Source organism: Lithobates pipiens, unplaced genomic scaffold (assembly GCF_037356315.1).
Source record: "Lithobates pipiens isolate NorthernLeopardFrog02 unplaced genomic scaffold, aLitPip1_a1.2 Scaffold_8, whole genome shotgun sequence".
Lineage (NCBI taxonomy): Eukaryota > Metazoa > Chordata > Amphibia > Anura > Ranidae > Lithobates > Lithobates pipiens.
The window spans coordinates 515,365,608-515,383,607 of NW_027507903.1; the positions used below are offsets into that span (position 1 = coordinate 515,365,608).

Consider the following 18,000-nt stretch of genomic DNA (forward strand, 5'->3'; position numbering starts at 1 on the left):
CTGCACACGTGATTTTACTGCAATTTGATTTTTTTTTTTGGGGCAGATTAAAAAAAAAAAAAAAAAAAAAAAAAAAAAAAAAAAAACACGAATTGCTGCAAAAACACATTACATGCTTTTTTGCAGATTCTCCATTGAAGTATATTGAACCAATAAAGCACCATTTCACGTTAAAAGTCTCTGACCCTTTCAGATGTGAATGCGTCCCATAGGAAACCATATATTTGAACTGTAGTGCATTTCTGCAAAAAGAACCATAAAAAAAAAAAAAAAAAAAAAATAAAATGCATAGATGTGAACCGAGTCTAAGATGTTTAGTAACATAATGGGGTTAAAAAAAATGTAATTAGCCCTTTATAGTAGAAAGAAGCAAATAATCACTACTGTAAAGGGTTCATTTTTTTTTACTGTAGAACAGTGAAATATTTACAGTAGCGATTTGCTCTTTTTGTACTATAAAGGGCTAATTTTTAGTTTTCTTCATTATGTTACTAATCGATTATGAAAATAGTAATCGATCAGTTGTTTCAGCCCTACTTATATTCTTGCTTTGTATGCTTTTGCCTGGCATGAGCTGTGCACTGTAAATTGACAGTCCTTACATCTTTGACTTTCAAGCATTCCAAGCAAAAGGACTGGTGTCAGGATACGACATCACTTCCTAAAACCAAGAACTAGCTGCTTGGGCACAGACTTCACTCACCTAGGTAACCTCTGAAGTTTCCATGTCGATCATCAGGACCACCTCTCATGTTCATCCCGGCAGGGGGAGGAGGTCCCAGGAGTCCAGGGGCTGGATTGGTTGACTGCTGCAGCATGTAAGGATCACCCCTGTAAATATTTCATTCATTATTCTCCCAAGTTTACATTGGATGAGAAATTGGTACATTTCAAGAGGATACACAGCATGCAAGTAACCATACTGACCAAAAATCTTAAGTGTTACATCGTCAGGATATGTATAAAAAAATAAAAATAAAAATAAAAAAAAAAGGTCTTAAGAAAAGCAGCTTGAGCTGCCAGCATACACTTTGCAGTGCCCCCAGGAACCTCTGACAGATTTGTCTACTGGTCAAATTTAGCAATAGCACACATATGAAAGTTCTATTTGCACTATGGAATGGACATATGACTAAGGCTAGGACTACACTCTTTGTCCTGTGTGAACAGGGTGTGCCGTTAAACTTCTTGGTAGCAAAGTAACTGTCTGTCAATGGACCCCTGACCCCCCCCCCCCCACCCCCCCACATACTCCCCTTACAGGACTGCTGAATAGTAGGGGGAAAAGCTTAGCGGCAACAAACAGAACATAAAGTACAAAGTACAATGTGAGTGCATAGCATAGGTATAGTGCATGATTGTTACACTTACATTCCAGGTTCAGCCAATTCTGGAAATCTGCACAAAAAGACCAGCAATTGATTAGTTTCATGGAACATTAGAATCTGTAATAACAGAACACTGGAGGGGAAGGTCCACATGCTACATAAACTCTTATCTGGAATGCAGAATCAGGCTATTGTCCCCCATTAAAGAGTAATTTGAAGCCATGCTACACAAGGGCTTGCCAAGGAACTCTAACAGAACCCTTTATTGGCTGGATTAAGTAGGTAGTAACACGCAATACAAAGCTAAAAACTGCTAACTTTACTGCCAACTAGTGATTGGCAAGTAGCTAGTGTTTTGCAGTGGATAGATTGGAGGAAAGATTTCTTTTGGAGCACAAGCACCTTTTCCCGGATGAACTTTGTTTGCACGTGGATTTTGTTGCACCAAAGCCACATGGGACACGTTACTCATTGGAATGCACTGGACACTTCATTGAATATACATTTGATTACACAGGGCACTAACATGGGATATATAAGCACTGGACACAATTTTTCATGCAAGGTTTAATATTTTTGCATGGTATTTGTACATAGTTTTTTGTTGGGACAAATTGCGTTTTCATCAAATTTCGTGCAACAAGATTTTCTCAATGGCTACCTGACATTTGCTTAAGGAGTTGCACGGTCTTAAAAGCTGGAAAAGTGTGCCACCTATTGCCCCTCCCCCCAAGCAAACCACAAAAGGAAATCGATAACCACTGAATTTTAATGCATACATATGTCAGGAAAGAAAAAAAATAATAAAAAAAGTGGTTTAAAATAATTCACTTACAGGTCAAGCAGCAGCAGACGTTGCTTTCTATGGTACCCTCCATTGATATGTTCTTTCCAGTTCTATGAGAAAGAAAGAAGATGGAAGCATTAGTATGAAATTTCCAGCAAGGAAGAGAAGTCTCCCCAACTGGGAAACAAAACTAGAAAAACCGGACAGATGTTTTAAGCCTTCAATGCTCTATCCACACTTGGTTTTGACTGGAGTTGCTTAAACAAAAACTGCTTGGATCCCCATCTTTGCCTCAGTACACCTGCCTACAAACCTTTGGCTGCACCAGGAATTACAGCTGGCTGGCGCACCACAGAAATATCTATACAACAATAAGGCAGAACACACCCACATGGTAATAACCTGGGGTTGGAGCTGTAAAGTGCCCAGGATACTGGATCAGCTTAGTGATACCACCGATACAATCTCAGCATCCTTGACACTTTACAGCTTCCAACCCCCATTGCTGAAGGTCTTCCTGGAATGGATATAGCAAAAAATTATCCTGGGCCAAGGATTAGCAATTTAATTTTCCTTTTGTGCATGTATTTTCTCCTTGCTTTTGATCTGAATTAAATAGGTGCACTTTTATCTATGATCTAATAAATAGATCCAAGTGGCATACTTGAGGGATCTGACAGCTAGAGCCCCTTGGCTGCACTTGCACATTACAGCCCAACAGACTTCCATGGGTCTGTCTTCCAATCTGGAGACAGGGTCAAATAGCCACATCAAAGTCTACTGGGCTGGACTGCAAAGGCACAGCCAAGAGATGGAGCCTTTCACCACTGGATGCAAATATCAGAGGCCATTATATCTGAGCATGCATACATCTGTAGAGTGGGAGGACGAGATTGTTTAGGTTAAGCCAAAAAGAATAAGTGCACCTTATCAGAGAGGGCATGTATTCTTTAAATTTGGCGCACTTGTCTCGTTTTGATTTTTAGGCAATTACAGATGCTCCTAATGGACATTTGGAGCCATATCCAACCCCAAGATAATGCAACAACGTTTGAAGGTTTAAAATAGTCCTCTGGATATCTATAAGAAACTGGCATATGAGTAACAACACTTCCTTCTGCCCTGAGCAAAATCACTTTTTAATATAAAATGCTAATCTTTGAGGGGTGTTTGTAGAAAAAAAATAAACCCATTTGAAAAGTATCCCTTTTTCCTACATATAAAGGATACAAGAATACTAAGGCAGAACAGTGAAGGGGAAAAACAAGTCTCCATACACCAAGCTGCAAAAGACAGAATGTATTTGCAAAGACTGAGAAGAAAGTGGTGAGGTGTTATAATAAATCAACCCTTATCCAATTCACTGTGCTTTTGTGTAAAAGGAAGGGCTCCTCATTGACCAGAGACTAAACAATGCAATATCAGGCTTGAATCAAACTCAATACCTGACCAAATAGCTTTAGGTGTTCAAAATGAACACAGATTCCTGACCAACAGTCAGAAGGTATGCCAAGTATAATAGCTGAATGAATTTGTAAAGTTTGTCACATATAAAGACCGGAGGGTGAAAAAAATGCCCATCCAAGGACAAAGATAGTTTGGACATATTGGTTACCCCTTTCTCCAGCAATTAAAACCTGAACAGGATATAAATCTTTGAGTCTTGAAGAAGTAAATTCTTCCAAACATGAATGCGTTACTTAAAAATGTAGCTTGTAAAGCCTAAAAAAAAAGACTAAGCGATTTAAAAGAAAAGAAAAATAGGAGCTAAACTACGATTGTCTGCTTATTTGGTTCTACAAGTTTCAAAAACAGAAAATGCTTTTGACTTTAGGGGCACAGAGCAAGAAGGAATTCTGAGATATATGGGTTATATATGGCCACTTAGATGATTTGGACACTGGCAACAAAAAGCTTAGCCAGTAAAACCCCTTGTTGAATGTTCATTAAGGAACACAGGGTCAGAGTCAAGGAACTCTGAGATGTGCAACATCCAAATACGGGGCAAACACAACAAATGAATGCCGATAAGCCTAAAGAAGCAACCAGGTCAAAACTGAGGCAGGTTGAAGTGGGAGCGGTTATACTGGCTGCCGATGTCCCAATTTTCTCGATGTGACCTTATAACCCCGCCCCCCATACATCTCAGAACTCCTGACCCTGTGTTCCTTAACAATTAAGAGCCACTATCAGAATATCAACTTTAAACAAATATAGATAGCTAGAGGCAGGGGTAAAGACAACTTGCCAGGTGGTACAATTGAATCGCTTGAGGTTGGATGAGCTGACCTTCTGGAGGATGTAATGAAAAAGGGATATGTTTGCACGGTGTGTCCAGTCAAATACAAAAGAACAAGGACTGGCTACAAAGTTTAAGTACAAGTAAGCTATAAAAGCTTAGGGACAACAAGATTAGCTCAACCAAATGTAGGGCTCAAGCAGATTATGGAATTTGCAGCCTATATTAAAATAAGCACATGTGCATACTGAGAACTGTTTTTGTGTGTGGCAAAAGACAGACAGTCAAGTCGCATTAACCTTTAGTCAGGCCTAGAAAACCCAGCAGATTACTGGACATAACCAGTTATGCATTTTGGATTTGTGCTGAGGCCACAATGTTGAGCAAAATCTCTGGCTTTAAAATAATTCTGAACTCTGAGATGTCCATTAAAAGCCTAATATCAGAAAAAAAAAAAAAAACACATGATTTGGAATCAAATCTATTTTTGCAAAGTAGATTACGAAAGTTTTGTGAAGCAAAGCAATCATGATCATTAACACAGCGAGAGAGAAAGTCATACCCCTTGAATGACACCAAAACTAATCTATAGAGACTTCAGAACTTAGGGATGAGATGGGGGTGGGGATAACTCACCTTAATTGAATTACAAGGTATATCACACAGAGTACAGAGATGGGGGTACACTTTAGGCGTAAGGCCATGGAAATCATCAATACTTCTACCGGATGGCATTCCTCTTGACTTTTCAAACATAGATCTTTCTTGTGCTTGAACGTAACCCAAGCGATCATAGTTACTCTCAAGCTTACGAAAAGGAGATTCGGATAAGAAGCTGTCGTTTCTAAGCCTCTCTCGATCTCTTAAGCGTTCATCCATATCCAGTCTCTCTCGATAAGCAAGTTCTCGAGAGCGGCTCCCATGATCATGGTCAACCACAGGATTGAGACTAGAGGGGCGATCATCAAAACTCTCTCTTCTAAAGGGCCTGAGGTCATCCCAGTCATCGCGTGAAGGTCTCATTGGATCACGAGACAGTCTCTCTCTCCTTAACATGGCAACGTCTTCTGCCCTCCTCCTCTTAAGATGCTCAATAATCTGAGGCAAATTCTCAGCGGTGATTTTTTCCTCTGGATAGCGACTCAACTCATCCAAGTCACTAGAGGAAAGACCAAAGCTGGCCAAAATTTTACTGGCCTGATCAGGATCTCTGGGTGGTTGGGAAGATAAAGGTGGCGGACCCCTGCCACCAAGGTTTAAAATGGATGGCAAGTTTTGAGAAGAGGAGCCAGAGGGCATCATGCCACGGGATCCTTGGGGGCCCATTTTAGAGCTAGGACCTAGGTCCATCAAGCTGGAAATACGGCCAGAGCTTGGGCCCAATCGACCAAAGCCAGATGATAAAGGCTGATCACTTGAGAGAAGGCCCATTCTGGATGAATCTCGTCTGCGTTGATCAGGCAGATCTCTGCTTAGGGATGAATGAGAAAACTTAGACATTATGGGGCTATTCTCTCAGATTCTCAAGAAGAAAAGCAAGGCAAGAACAAGGATCAAGTCCTGCAGCTAGTGTACAAACACTTGAAACGTTGTGACCAAGGAGACGGATGAATCTTCTTTAAGAATATAGACGCCAAGTAACTCTGTAGAAAAACAAGCAATTTTAGTCATTTAGTTACAATATCGACATCAAAACTTTGGGCTTAAATGGAAAACATTTAAAAAACAGGTCAAGAAATGGTCTCACCTAAGACCCAACATAACACTAGCCAGAGGATATCCAGAAAAAATGACAGAATATATCAGAAATACAGCCTTTACAATGCTATACTTTTGCTGGATGAAATGATTAAAGATAGATTTTCTTGAAACAAAACAAGTTTAATCAAATTTGACAATATCAGAATTATAATTTGTCATATTGCAAAAATATTTTTGTGAATTACCCTTTGAAATGAACTTATCTGAAAACAGAAAGTTTAAAGTGAAAGGTGAAGGAAGGGAAAAAGGGCACCATGTATAACAGCAAGGAGGTACTTTCAGAGGGGGGGAAAGAGTGTACAAATGGACATACTTTAAAGTGATAGTAAACCAGAAACCAAAAATAATGCAGCTTGCCAATCATTCGAAGTGGTGGCTGCATTCGTTTTTTTTTAGGCCTGCCCCTTGTTTTCACCCAGTGATCTGGCCAGTATCACACCCATTGTATTAAGAGTGCATCCACTCCAGATGAAGGGGCACAATGGCACCTTTGAACGGTAGCATAATAGCTACACATGATGGGGTGATGTGAAGGGGGGGGGGGGGGGTAGAAGACACTACTGTGATCACGTTCTTCGTGCCATCTTTACCGGGGGCTTGATAGTTTTATTTTTTTAAATAGCACAGCCCCCTGGGCAACTTGGATTTCCTCCATCTTGTCCAGGTAAATCTCAAACTCTGAAAGGTCACACCCTGAAGTTACACCAACAGTTTTTTTTCTCCTTTTGAGATAAAGATCTTTACATAAATAAAAGCTGATCATTTTAAGCACCGCCAGTGGTAAACGGCTCATCTCATCCCTCTAATGGCTATATCTGCAAGAGAGCGTGATCTTTTGAAAAACAGACTTACTGGCAGAATCACAAGATGAAAGCAGAAAAAAAATGCATCCATCATAGCCAATAATTGGTAAGGAACAATATAATAAAAAAAAAAAAAAAAATATTTTAGATTTAATACCACTTTAATATTCCAGGAAAAGAGTACCAAAAGCATGCATAAACATGGGATTTTAATTTGAAACATGCCCCCTCCTATTCTAGTATATCTAGAGAACACTGCCACCCGAACACCAAGATTTTCAGGTAGAAAAACAAAAAGTCAAAAAACATGTGGGACAAACAATGGCTTCAATGCAATAGCCTGCAACTACCAATATAAATACAAAGTGGTCAGAAATGGTGAGGTATTTCAACCCAACGCTGGACTGATTCGACAGCTTTGTCTATGGGTTTGATTATAGCACAAGCCAGCAAAATCAATAGCTAGTGATTGAGCAAGAAGCCCATCCAGGTCAAACAAACCATAACAATGCAAATTTTGGTCATCCAAACTTTGGTAAGAAAAAGGTCAAGATGATGCTTTATACATTGGATTAAACAAAGCAAAAGCACCTGAGCCAGGCAGTGTATAACCTCGTCTGGCTACTGACAGCTAAGCAGGCTATCGCCCACTGTCATCTGATGTCCAAGCCATTCCAGGCTCTGGAAGCATACTGACCATTTGTTGTAATCTGCCCAGCTGACTGGACAGCTGGTTCCTGCTCTCAACAAGATGCTGAGAGCTGAAGCCAGCTGTGTCTGCCTCTTTCTAGTCCGGTGATCTGGGGAGTACTGGAGGGGCACATTGTAGAGTTACTGGCAATTGACAGTTACTGCTCTCCAAACTGACCGAGAAGCAATCATTATTCAGTTTTCTGGTTTTGCGCAAACGTGGGACTGATGCTGCAGCAGAGAGGTTTGCGTGTTTTTTTTTTTTAAAACAGCTTAAACTACTTCAATCAGAGAAAAAATGTACAACTACTTTTAATAAATTCTTAAAAAGGAACAAGCCAGGTTAATCTGGCAACAGATTCATAGGTATGACCTATTGTAATGTAATTCCAGAATATAATGGTCTGAGCTGCCATAGGTTGGAAGCAGCCAAAAGGAAAATTTACAGGCCATAATCTTGGCATTAAATGTTGTCAGGGCAAACTCAAATACACTGATAGACTCAGCTTCAGAATTGCAAGAGGCAACTAGATCCCATCGGATTGAATGTCAAAATACGATCAAGCTAAAACTGAACCCGCTACATACTGGTTACAATAGCAAGACCGTTAATAGTTTTTTTTTTTGGGGGGGGGGCGGAGGGGGAGAGGAAGAGGTTTTGCGATTATTAGAAGGTAGAGATGACTGATATTTGAATACAGAGTGCTTCAGAAAAAGAAGAATGAAGAACACGGACAATTTTAAAAGGTGGAATTCAGTCACATTTACATAAAGGGAAACAGGTGGAAGATAGACTTTAAATCTGTGGAGCTCAGGCCTTAAATACTACAAAAGCAACTGCAACAAATAAAACCAATCAGTCGAAGAGCTACACGATATGACCATAATATTTCCTGGAAAATTATTTTTTATTTTTTTGTAAAAACTCAGGTTTTTCTGACTCATTCCGACAGGACAGTTGACTGGAGACAATTCCAAGATGTTGCCTAGAGCAGAACTACATCTTGAAGCACTTTCCTCCCAAAGGCTTGATTCTGGCCAGGGAGGATGTCAATTCAGTAGTGAAGGTGTTAAAGCTCATCCTGGTGGGTGCCCTGCAAGATCTGCTCCAAAGCACAGCTCTTTGAGTACAGATGTTGACAGCGCAACATTCTCCTCATGTGACAGGGCTTGTCTGAAGGAGGCATACAGCAGGTAAAATAAGTATTGAACAGGTCACTGTTTTTATAGGTAAATATTTCTAAAGGTGCTATGGACATGAAACTGTCACCATGTCGGCAACCCAATCCATACATACAAAGAATGCAAAACAAATAAGTTCAAAGAATAAGTTATGTGTAATAAAATGGAATGACGGTAAAAAAAAAAAAAAAAAAAAAGCAATGGCAAGCCAAGCCATGGCTGAAATCAGAAAGTAATCCTGCCCCTTGTCAGTGCAAATATCATCTGATTCAGTCCCAACAGATGGTATATATCTATATCTATCTCATTACCAATGTGTCATACAAGAAACTCATGGGTAAAAAGCAAAAAAAATAAAAATAAATCCCAATTGCATTGGTTACAGAAGGATTTCTAAACTTCCAGTGAGCACTGTTGGGGCTATAATCCGAACTAGGAGAGAACAGCTTTGCCATAAAACCAGCCACCGGCAGGTGCTCCTTCGCAAGATTTCTGACAAGAGTGAAAAGAAATAGGAGTTTTCCCAGAGCCAAGGACCACTTGTGAAGAGCTTCAGAAAGATCTGGAATTAGCAGGTACAATTGTTTCAAAGAAAACAATAAGTAATGCATTCAAAATGTCATGGTCTGTATGCACGCTCACCATGCAAGACTCAATCACTGAAGAAAAAGCATGCTGAAGCTTGTTTAAAGTTTGCAGCACAACACTTAGACAAGCCTGTGAAATACTGAGAGAATATTGTCTGGTCAGATGAGACCAAAACTGAACTCTTTGGATGCCATAATACACACAATGTTTGGAGGTCAAATGGCACTGCACATCACTCCAATACCAACAGTACAGTTTGGAGGTGGGAACATCATGACGTGGGCCTGTTTTTCAGCATATGGTACTGGCAAATGTAATTGAAGGATGAATGGAAAAAATCTGTTGCCATTTACCAGGATGATGAAACCAGGGTGCACATTTCAGCAAGACAATGATCCCAAACACAAAGCCAAGGAAACTCTCAACCGGTTTCAAAGAAAGAAAATAAAACTGCTAGAATCGCCCAGCCACTCACCTGACTTGAACCTAATAGAAAATATATGGAATGAACTAAAGATCAGAGTTCATAGAAGGTGCCCTCAAGATTTGAAGACTGGGAGAATGGGCCAAAACCACACCTGAGCAATGCATGTAACTAGTTTCTCCATAAAGGAGGCATCTTGAAGCTGTCATTCCTAAGGATGAGCTTCGGCGTGTTCGTACAACCCACGTTGTCAGCACTGCGCTTATCATAGGCAGTGAGACATTTTCCGATCTCTGCAGCCACGCATTCGGACAACGTCTCACTGCCTGTGATTAGTGCAGCGGTGACTTCCTGGCAGGCTCTGCGAACACGCAGAAGCTCATCCATAGTCATTACCAACAAAGGGTTTTTGTACCAAGTATTGCATTTCAACTAGCATGTTCAATACCTTTTCCCGTGTCAATTTTATTGCACATAACTTCATTTTTTAACTTATTCGTTTTGGATTCTTTGTATTTGTCTGGCTTGCATGGGTTATTACTGACATGTGGTGACAATTTCATTTCATATCACAAATATAAAGCAAAATACTGGTAAACGTTTACTTTAACCACTTCAGCCCCAGAAGATTTTGTGGCTCAATGACCAGACCATTTTTTGCGATACGTCACTGCGTCGCTATGACAAATGCAGTCGTGCAATGCTGTACCCAAACAAAATTGATGCGCCCCCCCAGCTTTCTTTTGGTGGCATTTGATAATGTTTTCATGCTATAAAAAAAAAAAAAAAAAAAAAAAAAAAAAAAAAGGGGAATGCTAGTAATGGCGGTAATCAGCGGTTTTTATCGACCTGCAACATTATGGTGGACAGAACAAGCACTTTTGGGACCATTGGCATTTATACAGTGATCAGTGCTATAAAAATGCACTGATTACTGTGTAAATGTCACTGGCAGGGAAGGGGTTAACAGTAGGGGCAATCAAGTGATTCACGGTTACCTAGGGAGTGAATCTAACTGACGGGGGTTGGACTGCCCGGGCGAGGAGACCGATTGATGTTTATAAGTAGTATGAACAACAGATCGCTCCTCATCCCTGACAGCATGGAAATCTGTCTGTTTAAACAGACAGATCTCCTTTCTGCGTGGAGCGGTCGTGGGTGCCCGGCGGCCGCAACGCGCATCAGCTCCGGGCGTGCCTTCTAGTGATCAAAAGGTAAAAAGTAATGTTTTTTTTTAACTTACCTGCTGTGTGTAAAGGTTTTGCACAGAGCAGCCTTGATTTTCCTCTTCTAGAGCCCCACCAGATGCTTCCGGCTCTAGGGTTTAGTAACACTAAGAGTATAGCCCAAAATTATATACTATATAAGCGACATTCCCCCTGTACAATGGTTTACCAGGCAGAAAGCAAGTCGCGCTCCGTTCTGTACTAGGGAACCGTTCTAATAGGAGCAACTCAAGTCGCTCCGATTTAGAAAAAAAAGTTCCTGTACTATTTTTGGGGCGACTTGCATTGACTTCTATACAGAAGTCGTTTTGCAAGTCGCCGCTGATCGTGTGCAGGTCGCGTCTGAGTCGTGCCACCCCTGTGTGAACCGAGCCTAAGGGTTTCTCCCACCCCACTTGTTTTTACCTGGTGATCTGGTCAGCAACAACTACTGTATTAGAGTCCCCCCACTCTGGATGAAGAACAGGGGGGCACCCGGACAGCAACATGGTCAGTCTGGGGGAGGGGAGTGCTAGATGTAACAGAAGATGAATATGCTAACAAACTGAAGCCAAAACGCCAGCTAACACTTTATAGGCGAGTTCTATTTAATAGTGACCATTGTCAAAATGTGCCAATGCATGCACAGTACAGAAGGGCACTCCAGCCAACTTCCCGATCAGCTGGTGTGACGTCACCATGGTGCATATCGCAGGTGGTCTTTTTCCACGGTAAATACCATTTGACGGCCACAATGGAAAGTTATGCAAAAAAGCGGAGGGAGACCGTAGTTGTCAGGTTGTTGCTGTGTTGAAGAGTGGGTTTGGCCTGTGCTGCAACTCGCCCTTAGACGCATGCAAAACCCGCCATTCAACACACCAAACCCCACCTTCAGCAGACTGTAAACCTGCCCCGAAACAGCGAGGCATAATCTGAGAACTACGATGTCCTCCGCTGTTTGTGCAACGTTCAATTCTGCCCATCAAATGGTATCTCCTGTAAAAAATTCTTGCTACAATGTGCGCATGCATAATGGTGACATCGCACCAGCTGATTGGGGAATCAGCTGGAGTCCCCTTCTGGGACTTTTCAACAGCGGACACTATTCGATAGAATAGAAACAGTTTCTATTTAGAATAAAGGCTTTACATTAAAGCTGACCACTGAATGCAAGCACCCCTGTCATGGGGAAATGGTTTGTCCCAACCCTCTAACGGGCATTGTGCCTGCAGTGTCAATATTTCTTAAAGAGGAAGTAAACCCTGATGAGTTTACTTCCTCTTTCATTCCCTGCAAAGGCAAAGCATAATGGACTACTATGCATTGCATAGTAGCCCATTATGTGTCACTTACCTGACACAGGAGCCAGCGAAGTCGCCGCTGTCCCCTGTAGTCCGCCGCATCCATCTTGTTGGTGGGGTCTCGCAGCTCCGCCGCTGTCATTCGGCGAAGCCGCCACTCCCGAGCATGCGCACGGGAGCCGACACGCATGCGCCGTAGACAGCGGTGGCTGTTTTCGGGCAAATATCTCCTAAACCATATAGGTTTAGGAGATATTGCTTGGACCTACAGGTAAGCCTTAATCTAGGCTTACTTGTAGGTCAAAGTGGTTTGTAAGGGTTTACAACCACTTTAATGGCTCTCCAAACATTTGGTGCATGTAGGGCAGCCAATTCAAGTGAACACGTTGCCCAGGTGTGAATTTGGACTAAGAATTGTTTACCTGCAATATAATAAATGTTTTCTTTTAGTTTTAATCCTGCTTTCATTATCCTGGGAAGAGAAAACATACCCAACAGTGACACAAACTACCTGCATAGCTTCTAAGTAGAGGTCGACTGATGCCGATATTTAGAAATCGTGGTGGCCGATGGCCAATATATGATGCAGATTTTTTTGGGCCAATCCCCCCCCCCCCCCCCCCCAAATCTCATAAAATCTAACAGACCCCTTTCACACAGGCATTTTTCAGGTGCTTTTGTGCTAAAAATAGCACCTGCAAAAACCTGCAGTCTCAATGTGAAAGCCCGAGTGCTTTCACAGTGGTAAAAAGAAAAAAGTCCTGCAAGCAGCATCTTTGGAGCAGTGTACAGCGCTACCCCACCACTCTTTCCCATTGAAATGAATGGGCACTGCTGCCGAAGCACCTGCTAAGCGCTTCGGCAGTGATACACGGGCACATTTAACACCTCCATCACCCGCTAGCTGGGTTATAAGCTCCCCGATAGCGCGGCTAAAATGACAGTAAAGCGCAGCTAAAACTAGCAGCGTTTTACCGTCAACTCCTGCCCGCTCCAGTGTGTAAGCAGCCTTGTGTGTAAGTGATACAGAAAATTTCTTACATTTAAACATAAAAAAAAAAAAAAAAAAAAAAAAAGACACTAGTTCAACCTCTAAGCATTCCTTGAACCATCCAAAAACGTAAAAAACAGGTTCGGAGATAAAATGTATGGACCAGTAAAGTGGGGTACACTAAGAAAATCTAACAAACGCCTGCTTTTGCTCATTGTTTCATAGCAAGTCGGAACGGAGGAAGGTAATGTACGAAAATTCTCATACAACGGGTTCTTTTGTCGTTTCTGATCATTTGCAGTCTTCTTTAATTTCTCTTGTAGGAAAAATCAAACATTAAAACAAAGATCATTCGTTCCGGCCTTGTACAAGAAAAATTCTGCAGATGGTCCCTTCTGAAATTGTCGGTCAGAATCGGCTGTCAAAAGTCGTGTATACACCATCAGAAAAATTGCATTATTGTTTCCCGGACAAAAATATTCTCCCAATTTTCTTAGTGTGTACAAGCCTTAAGAGTCTTATGTGGCCCATAAGCCGGCCATAGATAGTTCAAATCTTGGTCGGTTAAGCAGGGAATAGCCTAGATTTGATTCATTTATGGGCAGGCTGATTGGATTGACTTGGGTACAAGCAGCATGTGATTATAGCCAATAGCAAGTATTGGGTTCCCTGGCAGGGACAGGCTCCTGCAAGAACACAATAGCTCTGTGGGAGGGATTCCCCCATAACCAATGTGTTGATGGGGGAAATAAAGTGATTTCCTTTCCTGCGACCCAGAAAAAAAAGATTGCATGATCTTTGGCCTGCCATAGACTTACAATGGGAGGAGTGGTATAGCCACCCTATGTGATGAGGAAATATGACAGATTCCAGCTACAATTACATGGTTCAGCTGGGGGGAGGGGGATGTGGGAGGCAGATTGGAGAGGATTGAGTAGCTCAATGCCATGTGGCAGAAGAGTCACAATACAAAGCCACCCAAGAGGGTCATACTACCCATTTATTATAGAGAAAAGATCAGTTACAGAAATATTCATCTCACCCTCCAAATGTGTCATGTAATCTGCAATCTTTCCTATACAATAAAATGTATCTGCCACAGGGGATTTTCCTATATACACGCAGACATATTGATAAGCGAACATAACCACATTGTCTAAAGCATTGGGACGCCTGCCTTTACACACACAAACTTTAATGGCACCCCGGTCTTAGTCTGTAGGGTTCAATATTGAGTTGGCCCACCCTTTGCAGCTATAACAGCCTCAACTGTTCTGGGAAGGCTGTCCACAAGGTTTAGGAGTGTGTCTATGGGAATGTTTAACCATTCTTCCTGAAGCACATTTGTGAGGTCAGGCACTGATGTGGACAAGAAGGCCTGGCTCACAGTCTGGACAGCATTCCCATTAGAGTTGAAGCTGTTATAGCTGCAAAGGGTGGGCCACCTCAATATTGAGCCCTATGCGTAAAGGCAGGCATCCCAATACTTTTGGTAATACACTGCATCTAAAGCAGATCTTCAGTCGGTGGGTTTGGTGATGCCACCATCTCCGGGTCCTGGTAGAGGCCATCGGGTGTGGAAGTGCTGTGCACACACAATGACAACGAAGGCTTCTAGCAGTCCTTGTGCACGTGCAGCGAACCCCCCCCCCCCCCCCATGTGTGCAGATAGCAGGCCTTCTTGTACAGACGTGCCCCGCAGGGCTCTATAGGGGTCCAAACCCAGCAGCACAGCTACACACAGGTCAGTGGGGGCAGTAAGTCTCCCCGCGGACAAAAAAAACAAGGTCATATTTGAAAATAAAAATGGTAGATTTCACATTCCCATAGGTAGAACAACCTGAGTGTGAGGTAAGTGGGCCCCATTGCCATAGGAAGCCACAGCAAATCGTGGGAATGAGGAATACAACAAGGACAGGGCCTCTTATAAAATAGACAACAAAGTGAGGTGAAAATAGCGCCCCCCCGGTGACCCCCCTCCCGCACAGCCAGCGGCCTGCCTCTCTACGCACGAGGCAAAGCATCGCCATCACAGGACAGAAGATGGCCGCCGCCGTCACCTCTCTCGTCCGCACGAAGACCCCCACACACACCGGCCATAGAAGGCCACGCCGTCTCACCTCCTCCCCTCGTTCCTCCGGTCTTCTGACCTTCGCTCACCTCCTCTGCTCGCACAAAGAACGCGCTAAAGGCCACACGAGGCACCTACGCTGGACGGAAGTACGCGCAGCTCCTTCTCTTCCCGCCTCGAAAGAAGCGACGTCATATGATGGGCGGAGATCGTGTAGTTGGAAAGGGGCTGGGTCTGGAGAGAGGCGTATCACTGCCACGTCTGTTCTGATTGGCTGTCAGGGATGTGGGCTCTATACTGACATCTAGAGGTCTTGGGTAATAATGCACAATTAATGGTGAGCTGCAGAGGTTTTGCTAGAAAAGAGCTAGTTGTAGATGAATGTTGCTGGCCTGGCACAGCAGATGGGGCTAAGCTGGCAACCCCAAAGCATGGACAAGGCAAAACCTCTTTTCTTAGGGCTCGTTCACTACCCTGCAAGCCACGTCTGTGCTGTAAAAGGCGAATGCTGTGTACGAATGTACCATGCGATCTAATGTGGGGAAACGCTGTGCGTTTGGGGTGTGCAAACGTTGTCACCCGCTGCAACATTGCATTCTGGTGTGAAGTGGCCTTTTAAGGCTGAGTAAGGTTCACACTTGTGCGATGTTAGACATTGCATATGATTCGCACTACGGTGCAGATTACATGTGATGTCTGTGAAGAGCGAATCCAGCCATACAGATTGTCTGCATTAGCACCAAAATTGTGCAGGGCCCTTTCTTTGGTCTGCACTGGAATCAGATCACACCTATGCCATGCAATTCCTGCACCAATTGGCAGTTCGCACTGCAATCTGTGAACCGATCTGGGGGTGTCATCAACTTTGCATTGACACCCACAGCGGTGGCATGTGATGCAAAATTGCACTGGCTCGCGCATTGCATAAATGTGAACCGGGTAGCCACATAACCGCCCTTCAATGCCTGCTATGGATATTACAATGGGCACCACACACTGCAATACCATAACTCCCAACTTTTTGAGATGACAATGATGGGCACTTGTTAGTAAAAGTATGTAGGTATAGGACACCCCCCCCCTGCCACGCTCACTTAAAAGAGAATTATAGAAAAAAAACATTAGTTAAATCCCCAAGTACTTTTTTTAACCACTACTATTCCTTTATATTGGTTTTCCAAATTTACAAATGCAGCACTTTAGAAATTGGATGAAAGGCTTATCACTGGGAAACACTTTTTGAAAGATAAAAAGTGCATTTTATATACAACTATATAGATCAGACCAAAATGAAGAGGGACTTTGTTCCAAATCAGTGACAGTTGGGCGCTATGCAATACTCCAAGGTGTAGTTGCGTTGTATTAAAAATTAAGGAGCATGTTGCTTTCAGGAGTTATTACACTTCTCAACCGCCTCCATTAAAGCGATATTAAAGGGGTTGTAAAGGCAGAAGTTTTTTTTTTTTTTAATTCTTTATTTGCGAAGGAATAAGGTGGAAACAGCAAACATACATTGATACAGAGAACACAGAAATTTTGTTTGTACTGTAAATACAACTCGACGAGTCAGATCATGTAAACCAAACAATACGGTATGACTGTTTATCGAAACCTATACAGTCATGAACTGGATAACCGACCCCAAGATTAAGAAGCTCGCGGTGTCCCATGTAAAATTAAACTCCAATTTATACTTTAGTAATGGCAGGAGGAGTGCAACCTATAGGTCGTCCGTCCTATAGAGGAGCTAAGAGAAAATTCTAGTTAAAATGAGATTAACCACTTAAGCCCGGCCCAATTGTCAGCCTAAGGACCAGAGGTCTTTTTACAATTTCGCACTGCACTGCTTTAACTGGTAATTGCGCGGTCATACAATGTTGTACCCAAACAAAATTTGCGTTATTTTCTTCCCACAAATAGAGCTTTCTTTTGATGGTATTTGATTGCCTCTGCAATTATTTTTTGCGATATAAAAGGAAAAAGACAAAAAAAAATTTGACAAAAAAAAAAATCGCATAGTAGTCCATTATGTGTCACTTACCTGACACAGGAGCCAGCGATGTCACCGCTGTCCCCTCTTCCATGGAGCATCCATCTTCTTTCCGGGTATCATGGCTCCAGCGCTGTGACTGGCAGGAGCCACGATGTCACTCCCGCGCATGCGCACGGGAGCTGCCACTAACGGCATATCGCTGTTAGCAGCAGTATGCTCAGTGCGCCGCCTGTCTTTTTGCAAGTATCTCCTAAACCAGGGACATGCAATTAGTGGATCTCCAGCTGTTGCAAAACTACAAGTCCCATCATGCCTCTACCTCTGGGTGTTATGCTTGTGGCTCTCAGAGTCTTGCTATGCCTCATAGGACTTGTAGTTTTGCAACAGCTGGAGGTCCGCTAATTGCATATCCCTGCCCTAAACTGTGTAGGTTTAGGAGATATTTCTTGGACCTAGTCAGCCTTAATCTAGGCTTACCTGTAGCTCAAAGTGGTCTGTAAGGATTTACAACCACTTTATAGCAGATCATCGCCTCTACATCACTTCCCCTTTAAAAGGGGAACTAAATCCACCAATTTTACAGGTTCAAAGAACAGTTATTTTCCCAGCATGCCAGCAATGCCAACCATCACAGTTG

General features: G+C 42.5%; 1 protein-coding gene across 2 annotated transcripts in view; it reads right to left on the reverse strand.

Annotated features, from left to right (window-relative positions):
* Positions 1-15,584, reverse strand: part of MATR3 (matrin 3) — a 40,307-nt gene extending 24,723 nt beyond the window's left edge. Inside the window, exons 1-5 of one of the 2 annotated variants that reach the window (XM_077469413.1) lie at positions 15,420-15,584; positions 4,991-5,997; positions 2,164-2,225; positions 1,372-1,398; positions 704-831 (exon numbers count right to left, since the gene is read on the reverse strand). In XM_077469413.1, coding sequence (XP_077325539.1) covers positions 704-831; positions 1,372-1,398; positions 2,164-2,225; positions 4,991-5,854 — 1,081 coding nt within the window. In that variant the 5' untranslated portion in view covers positions 5,855-5,997; positions 15,420-15,584. The remainder of the gene's footprint in view (positions 1-703; positions 832-1,371; positions 1,399-2,163; positions 2,226-4,990; positions 5,998-15,419) is intronic. The other variant, XM_077469414.1, reaches the window with a different exon arrangement.
* Between the last annotated feature and the right edge of the window lie 2,416 nt (positions 15,585-18,000).